A 9960-nucleotide genomic window follows, 5' to 3' on the forward strand; every position below is an offset into this window, starting at 1 on the left:
CATTTGCCACTCCTACTATAGTCGCTCTTTAGTCGCAAATAAGGGTTTTGCGACTACTTCGCGACTCTTTTCGATGGTCGCAAAAAAACGGTCGCAAAATATGTTGGTCGCAACATGGTCGCTTATTTGCGACGGATTACAGACTCTTTTTTATAGTCGTATATTTGCGACGATACTGTGAATATAATTGGTAGTTGTACATTTCCGACTAAACTGCAACGAAGTCTACTTAGGGACAGTTTTTACACTACATATAACAGTCATATGTTTACGACCGTATTGCGATTAACGGTAGAGTCTGGGTTTAGCGACGGATTAAGGACGACCTATTAGTCCCAAAAGGGTTGCAAAGTCTGTTTTAGTTTAGTAGCAGTTGAGTCGCAAATTAGTCGTTTATTATTGCGACTATGTTAAGACTGTTTTTGTAGTCGCTAAGGAGTTCGTTTTTAGTAACTATTCTGCCACTATTTTGTGAATTGGTTTAGTCACAAAATAGTCACATTTTGTGAATTGGGTTAGTCACAAAATAGTCACATTATTTGAATTCGTTTAGTCACAAAATAGTTACATTATTTGAATTGGTATAGTCACAAAAGAGTCACATTTATTAATTGGTTTAGTCACAAATCAGAAACGTTTTAGCAATCCTAATTGTGATTAATTTGGGAATTTCAAATGCTAATAATCAAAAGGAATGATGATTGAAACTACCACACAAGCAAACTTATCATCCAAAACAAAAAGATCATCCTAAACATCCAAGAAACAATATTCAAAAGCAAGTTCATACATAAAGAAAAGGGGAATTAGAAGTTTAGTTGGAAGAAGTATTAGAGGTAGGGGTTTGTGCAGCTGGACTGGAGGGTGGTGTGGTGCCTCCATCGATGGGTTGTGCAGTGGTTGTAGGCGCGATAGCTGGTTGGGTGGCTGCAGGAGGAGGAACCGTAAAAGCTGAGTATTCAGGAATTTTTTCAGAGATGAAGAGGACAAGCTTGTTGATCACAGCTTGAGACTCTCGGTGTTCCTGATCACGTCGTGCATTCTCAGACTCATGTTCAGATATCTTGCGCCGAAGTTGATCTTGAAGCTCCGCAAGAGTTGCTGCAGAAGAGCTCGCATAACTCTCTTTCCTTTTTCCTTTCCTTAGTGTCTCAACAAGTGATCCAAGGCCAAATGGGTTACCTCTGTTATCTGTTTGAGTACACTAAACCAAAAGATAAACATTCGCTAATCAGCACAAACCAGATAACCAAATGCAGAATCAACATCAAATATTCTAGGTTCCTAAGCATAGCTCATTAAACAAATTTAAGAAAACCAGGAGACTGTTAATCTAAGAATAAACATCAATCATCATTCACATTAAGAAACCAAAATTGACAAAGAAAAATCACACACAAAAGACAAACGAATTACCTCAAGGAAGATCTCATTTCTTTCTTCAAGGGAAAGAGTTCGATGTGTTGAACTCTCTGAACCATCTGGACCATCATTGTCCGTGTCAGTTTGTCTGTCTTCTATGGTCTTCTCATAGGTCTCAGCAACTTGTTTGGCTTTTTGATCCACAAATGATCCATCTGGCCGAGTGTGTGTTTTAAGAAACACTTCGACCAGTGATACAGGACGCCCCAGCTCTTCCTCCTACAATGATAGTGAAACACATTAAATTATGAAAATTTTAGAAAAACATTAGGAGCTTAAGTGGCCGTGAGAGCATTAAATTATGAAAACATTAGAAAAACTTTGAGGTGAAGTGGATGGAAAGAGAAGTGTTACCATTTCTTGATGAATTTGTACATATGATTTCTGACCAGCTAAGTGTTTGTGCACTCCAAGGCCTCCACGGTCCGAGTTTCTGCAATGAGAAGCATTCTCACTCCTCTCCATGGCATCAGGGGTGTTCCAATATTCGCACATAATAGGCCATACTTTATCACCAATCCATGGTGGTTGTACACCACTCCTCCTAACTTGACTGACAATGCCTTTCATCCTGCTCTTTGCTATCTTCAAGAAACCTTCTTTAACAAGCTCAGTAATCCCGATATCCCAATTATACTTCCGCTACAATAACACAAAACATTTAAGTTAGCAAATTGACCAATTCATTTATATAGAGTTAAGTGTTTAAAGCATTGTCAAAACTATAATTTGACTTACCGCAAATGTCCTGAAGTATCGCTCTTGAATGTGTTGTGGAGTAACCTTCCAACTGTAGTAAGGCCCATCAAACTTTCTCCTTAAGATTCCAGCAATGACTCGAGAAAGCTTTCCTTTGTGCCGGTTAAACCTGTTACATTAACTGAGTAAGTCTACTTGAAAATATGAACCAATAACCTATTGAAACTATTGAATATCTAATAACAACCGTTTACTGAACATCAAACAACAACAAACAACAAACAACAAACAACAAACAACAAACAATCGATTAGTGAACCTATTACCGCAAGAGGAGAGAGTGTTACCGAGTATACTTAAAGATCAAACTATTGAACACATTCATGCTTTTAAGATTCTATGTGACATACCGAGTATACTTAAAGAAAAATTACAAGAGGAGAGAGTGTTTATACCATAGAGTTTCGACTCCAGGGATAGGATGCTGAGACAGGAGTGGTAGATGTTCTCGGCCTGGAAGAGCTAGCAAACCATCTAACAGATCTTGGTAGTGATCGACATTTTGATTAGGGTTTTGTTCTTCCTCGTTTGCTTCGTCGCCGTTATCTCCCTCTGGAACAAGCTCCGGTTGCGGTTGAGGGTGAGGAACAGGAAGAGGCGCTTGTTGAGGAATAGGAGGCGGTTGAGGGTGAGGAACAGGAAGAGGCGCTTGTTGAGGAATCGGAGGCGGTTGAGGGTGAGGAACAGGAAGAGGCGCTTGTTGAGGAATCGGAGGCGGTTGAGGGTGAGGAACAGGAAGAGGCGCTTGTTGAGGAATCGGAGGCGGTTGAGGGTGAGGAACAGGAAGAGGCGCTTGTTGAGGAATCGGAGGCGGTTGAGGGTGAGGAACAGGAAGAGGCGCTTGTTGAGGAATCGGAGGCGGTGTAAGTATCCTCCGCGGTGGATGACTACTCGACGGTTGATTTGTCCTCGACGGTGGATGACTACTCGACGGTTGGTTTGTCCTCGATGGTGGATGACTACTCGACGGTTGGTTTGTCCTCGACGGTTGATTTGTCCTCGACGGTGGATCTGTAGTCGGCAATGGACTACTTATTGGCGCTGGATTTGTCGGGGGAAACTGTGAAGGACGGCTTTGATGTGAATGGGTTGCAGACTGTGTCGCAGAGTCTGTGCGTTCAGAAGGGTTCGACGAATGAGAAGAGGATCTGCTAGAATTGAAGATTCGGACACCGTTGGCGGTTCTGCCACCGCGACCTCTGGAAGCAACCTTGGTCTTAGGAGGCATCGGATCGACGATTGAGAGAGAGAGAGAGAAGAAGAAAAAGATTTAAAGAGAAAGCGATAGAGGATTGAGAGATTGAGAGAGAAGGAGAGATCGATGTGTTTGAGAGAGAAGGAGAGTGAAGAGGTTTGAGAGAAAAAACCCTAGATCGATTGAAAAAAGAAAATAAGAAGTGTTAAAACGTTTAAGTGTTTGCCTAGTTATTAACGAACCGACGTCGCAATGTAGTCGCAAAACAGTCGCAGTATAAAATTTTGGGGAAAAAAAAACGCGTAAATAATTAGACAAATTTCACAAAATTATTGGTGGGAACATAAACCGCCAAAACAGGGTGGCAAAACAGTCGCAAAAACAGTAGCAACGGTAGCAAAGCAGTCTCAAGACAGTTGCAAAGTGGTGGCAAAGTGTTACTCTTTTGTGACTGTATTTTACTAGTCAATTTAAAAGTTTGATTTTCACACATTAGGAGCTTATTTGCATCCATACATCACTCATACTAGTAGTAAAGAGTATATAAAATAGGAAGAGTATGTAAAACATTGCTTTTAAAACATAAGAATTACATTTTCCTAAAGTCCTACACATTCTTCCATGGTGACATGTTTTTACAAAGATCGCTTTGGAACATATGCATGTATTCATTCTTAACATTGAAATTTATGACCTTAAAAAAGTTTTAGTTACTAAATTCAGTCAAATACAAGTATAAATGTATATCTAAGGATGTACATACATCTCAAAAATGAAATTTAATTCCCAAAAATAACAAGAGTGGGAAAAGAGTCGCACAAACGTTGCTAATTCAGGTGTTAGTCGCTTATTCGTCGCAATACGGTTGCAAAGCGAAACGTTGCTATATTGTTTAGTTACTAAACGGTCGCTAATGTGCGACTCTTTTGTGACTATATTTTACTTTAAGATACTAATTTTACTTGCAAATTTCCAGATTAATCAAGCTATTAAGTTTTACTATAATTGAAATAAGTTTATTTGATTTTAACATAGAGACAATATTTTACAAATCAGATGCACATTTAGTCTTCATATGCAAGTTCTTCATCTTCATCTTCATCTTCGGATGTTGACAAGTTACATTGAAATTCGTCTTCTCCTTCACCATCTTCTATCTCAAAATCGATTGGTTCATCTTGATGACTCTCGTCGACTAAACTCTCAATGATGATTTCTTCAACCAAAGTCGGAGTTGCCTCAATAACAGTTTGTTGCAATATAACCAAATCATCATCGTTAAACTTCCCTTGAACAACATTCCTCGGATTAACTTTGCACACTGTAAGCCACGATTTGCGAGGTCGTTTAGTGTATGGATATGACAGATAACACACTTGATCAGCTTGAGAACCTATATAAAGAAACGGAACATATTAATTAATTAGCTTGAGAACCTATATAGTAAATTAATTAAAATATTTAGTGAAAAGAAACTTAACCTAAAATAAAAGGTTCGTAATTTCGGTATTTTCTTGACGGAAGCACGTCTACGATGCCTCCATTTGTCATGCGGATACCTTTGCCAACCGTTGGGTCAAACCAGTCACAGTAGAAAAGTGTTATCTTTAGGTTAATAATGCCAGGATACTCGAGCTCGATTATGTTTTCAACGGTCCCAAAAAAATCATCCTCCATAGATGCTTCAGAATAATTTTGCCCTCGGACACATACCCCATAATTCATTGTCTTTTTCGTCTGCCCGTGTTCACGCGTGTGAAACATGTAACCTCTGGTAAAATACATGGGCCACGACTTGACTTTGTTTTCTGGACCATCAACCAATTCATGAACCCATGGAGGAAAACTTTGGAATGTTTCATTGTAGACACCTACATAAGAAATAAATATAATTTGTCGGAAGTGACACATCATATGCCTCCACTCCATTGTCGGAAGGACACATCATATGCCTCCACTCCATTATACCATAACTCTGTTAACTCATCGACCAATGGTTGGAGAAAAACGTCAAGACTAGCTCATGGATGATTCGGTCCTGAATTCAAAATCGTCAGAAACAAATACTCTGTGTTCATGTACATCCCAGGAGGCAAGTTGTATGGAGTCAATATCACTGGCCATAATGAATGGTGTTTCGACATCCCAAAAGGATTGAAACCATCTGTACATAATCCAAGATAAACATTGCGCGGTTCTGCTGCAAATGAGGGATGCAATTGCTGAAAATTCTTCCACTCAGCCGCATCTGAAGGATGACACATTAATCCCTCCTCAGAGCTGTGCTCAGCGTGCCATCTCATAAAAGCTGCAGTCTTCTCAGATTGGTACATTCTCTTCAGCCTTTCCGCAATCGGTAAATACCACATCTTACTGAACGGTATTCTTGTTCTTCCTTCACTAGCCTTATACCTTGGTTTGCCGCAGAACTTGCAATGCTCCAACTTCTCATCATCTTTCCAAAAGAGCATACAGTTATCTATACATACATCATATGTACGACACGATAATCCTAGCTTTCGCATCAAAGTCTCCGTCTCATAGTATGAACCGCTTGCTTGATTACCCTTTGGTAAATACTCCGTAAACAGTCCTGTCCATGAATCCATACAATTTTCAGACAAATTGTAGTCGACCTTATTGTTCATGAACCGAGCTGCCAACGATAACTGCGACTGCCCTTCCCGACATCCATCATACAGTGGCGTGTTTGCAGCAGCTAGCATATCATAAAACCGTTTTGCTTCTTGGGTGGGTTGTTCATGAACATGATCATTTCCACTTTCATGTTCATGATACTCGTTATATGGTACAGAACCATGAAATGCATCATTCACCATCCCAGCATATATATTCTCCCCATCCAATCCTATTGGTTCACTAGCACTAGCATAATATGTATTATTAGCATAATGACTACTAGTTCCCTCCCCAACAACATCATAATCTTCACCATGTTCATACCATACATAATAGTTAGGCATAAACCCCCTACTTAGCAAATGATTCGAAACAGAGGCAGCTTTCAAAGACTTCGAATTGTGACATACTACACAAGGGCAGTAAAACCTACCTCTGCTATTTTGTGCATGGCTACAGGCAAAATCGATGAACTCTTCCACACCCGCCGAATAATCCGATGAGATATGATTAGTGAACGGATCGATCCGATTGTATATCCATGCTCTTGAAGGATTGTTCCACATTATTATTATTTTTTTTTTCTCTTTCTCACGTTTTTTTTTTGTTTCTTTCTCCCGTTTTTTTGTTTCTTAAATGAAAGAAGAAGTGGTGGCATATATATAAGAGAAATTTTGCCACTGTTTTGCGACTATTATAGAAAGAGTCACAAAATTTCAGTTCACCTAACACACTTTAAGCACGTTTTTTGCCGACATGGTGCGACTCTTTTGCGATTGTTTTCAATGTAGTCGCAAAAGTTGAGTACAATATCTTCCACATTCTCAACGTTTTTTGCCGACATGCAGCGACGACTTTGCTACTAAATGATACTCCAAAAAGTCGTTGCAAATAAGTCTCTATTTTGCGACTTATTTGCGACGGCTCTCACGTACCAAAATTGCAGTTGCAAAGTAGTCACAAAATGCATCTTGTTTTGCGACGAAATAATATCAGTTACAAAAGAGTATATATTCGGTCGCAAAGGTGAGACGTTTTTGTGACTTTATTGTTTCGTCGTAAATTTGTGACGGTTTTACTTCCGTATTTTGTATGGTCGTTAATCGGTATTAAAATAGTTGCAAAACCGTCGCAAATATTTGCGACTAAACAATCAGTCACAAACGGTCGTCGCAAATGGCATGTTTTCTTGTAGTGACTGTGATTGGTCCAATATCTCGCTTGTGATTGGTCCAATATCAGGAATATCTCGCTTCTGATTGGCCAAATTTATTTCTATTTTATTAATCAATTCAATTATAAATCGGTTTTTTTCTTTTGGTTTAATATCGGTTTTGGTAAAGGTAAAGTTGGATTACTATTATGTCATTAAAAGCATGAGAGTAGAGGAGAATAATGGAGAGTACTGAAAATTTTTGTTGGAGAGTAGAGTGCTTTCTAGATTTTAACCCAGTATAATCATCCAAAAAAATTTTAAATCTAGTCTAAGATAATAACTTAGCCTACGATTTCTTTGCGTATGAGCAAAACATGTATAGAAACCATCATATTTAAACGATTTGGCTAATGATACAAGTTTATTCAGCTTTTATATAATTAACCTATATTTCGTACATGATCAGGTAATCAAATTCTCTAAAAATATGGACAATATCAGATAGGGTTAAACTGTCACCATCTGTGTAGCTTTGAAAATTAGTAAGTCTAAATTATAAGAAATGATGACTTGTAATTCGAAAACTCAAGAAAAACTTAAGGTTTGAGGCATTTCTATAAGTTGAGATATAATTCTTCCTAATGTATGGGGTTAGGTATTTTTTCTGTCGCTTTACCAAAAATTTTGACGTTTCCAAGACGTTTTAGCTTGTTATGTCATTGTTGCATAATTTATGATCAACCAAAGTACCAAACCTTAGAAGACCGAAGCAGTTTTAGATAGTCCTCTTTCTTATTAAATAAAAAATATTTTCGTTGAATTGACATAGATTAAATATTACACTGTTTCAAAATACAAAATGGTTTTAACTTAAAAACACGTAAATTAAAAGTATGCAATTCTAAACAACTTAAGTCTATAATTTATAATCTATAAAATATGTATTTAAATAACACTAGAGTTATTAGAAACTTAAATTCTTTTAAATTTAGTTACATTTCTATGTTCAATACCCCCTAGTCAATCATAAAAAAATACTGCACAATAAAAATATGTATTAAATAGAACTAATTTAATTTAAAACTTGCATTGGAATTTTTTAGAAAAATATAATATAAAAGAAAACGAAAAACCCCAAAATATCTCATATTATAAAACGGATGGAATATAACTCAATATACCTGTCTATTATACAAATTACACCTCACTAAACCTGAATAACTAAGTTACTCTTCAGACTATTTAACCGTAAGATCTTAGAAGATATCCAAATTGTATCGTCGGAGAATCAATCCAAATATATTTTAAAAATATAAGATTTTATAAGTTATTTGTAAGATTTTATAAAGTATTTATCAGGTTTTACATACATATAAAAGTAGTTTCTTTTATAAGAAATATAAGGTATTTAAAAAGTTTTATAAAATAATTTGGGTAGCTCTCAGATTTTTAAGGATATTTTTCTAAAATTTTTACCGAAGGAAATTTTTTGAAAATGGACATTCTTAACAAATTTCCTATCATATATATATATATATATATATATATATATGTGTGTGTGTGTGTGTGTGATATTAAATATGTCTAAGGGCTGCGGTCTGACATTTTTTGAAACGGAATTAATCCGAGTTATAAATATTTTGCCAGACAAGTCGTTTTACATAACAACACCCATAAAAAAGCCTTTTTCAAAAAAAAAAAAAAAAAAAAAAAAAAAAAAAAAAAAAACAAAGTGTTGATACACTTATGTCCNAAAAGGAATTAGTTATTAGTTAAGTAACACTAAAACTATTAATAAGAAATATTATAAAAGATATGAAATATTAACATGATTCTAATATTTCATCAATTGCAGTTTTTTAAACTCATCAATTGCTAGATTAAGCCATCTAACCAAACACACGTAAGACAGACGGAGCTAAATCACACCCATGGGGTTAAAGAGGATGGCTAGATAAAGTCATTTAATATGATATTTGGATTTAACATTCTTAAAGAAATTGTGGTAAATATTATGATTAGTTTTAAATATATACACGCAAATCACTTAGCATTTTCAGCAGACTGAGACTATTATGTTTAAATTTTATGGATATATGTTTTCTAGATGATAATTTTTTTTTTACCTCGTACTACCTTAGTATCTATGAGATTGCTAAAGCTGCTTTAAATTCTACCTTTATTGAACCAGCTACTGAAACCTATTTCAATTTAAATGAAAACCATCTCTTTTGACCAAAAAAAAAATGAAAAAAATTAGGTATATATTGTAATGCTCTGAACTAGAATACATTGAAATACTAACAACGCCAACCTTACAATTCAAGACAGATACAATTATAGTTCTACAACATAAAACACTACAGCCAACCTAAAACTAAAAAACATGCATGGATTTTAGACACCATCTATACTAATTTTTTTTTTTGGAACGGTCCACAATCTAAATGCTTAATTTCAAACTTGTTGTGGGAAACACTAACACGATCCTAACTCTCGTGCACGGTGAAAAAGGTCGATTCAATTCAGGGATTTTTCTAGTTCTCTTTAATAATTCTAATTGATCCTTTACGTGCACTTCTATTTTGGTGTACCAAAATCTAACCATTTTTACTTGTTTTGTTATTTTAACGTATCCTTAATCGTTTACCTTATCTTTCATTGCCATGCATTCTTGGATTCTTGTGGCCCATGTCCAGTTTCAAATCATTATTAAAGAAACAGTAGAAAAGCTTAACTACTTCATAAAACTATATAATAGTCATTAGAATATGTGTTAAACACTTTT

At 36.1% G+C, this 9960-nt stretch overlaps 1 protein-coding gene across 1 annotated transcript; it reads right to left on the reverse strand.

The window, feature by feature from the left end:
• Positions 5398-6582, reverse strand: LOC104783759. Its single transcript, XM_010508875.1, has one exon. The coding sequence runs from the start codon at positions 6580-6582 to the stop codon at positions 5398-5400; it is 1185 nt and encodes a 394-aa protein (XP_010507177.1).

Source organism: Camelina sativa, chromosome 4 (assembly GCF_000633955.1).
Source record: "Camelina sativa cultivar DH55 chromosome 4, Cs, whole genome shotgun sequence".
Classification (NCBI taxonomy): Eukaryota; Viridiplantae; Streptophyta; class Magnoliopsida; order Brassicales; family Brassicaceae; genus Camelina; species Camelina sativa.

Coding starts and splice junctions, on each gene's coding strand:
- LOC104783759 (XM_010508875.1), bottom strand. CDS start 6,582: ATGTGGAACAATCCTTCAAGAGCATGGATATACAATCGGATCGATCCG.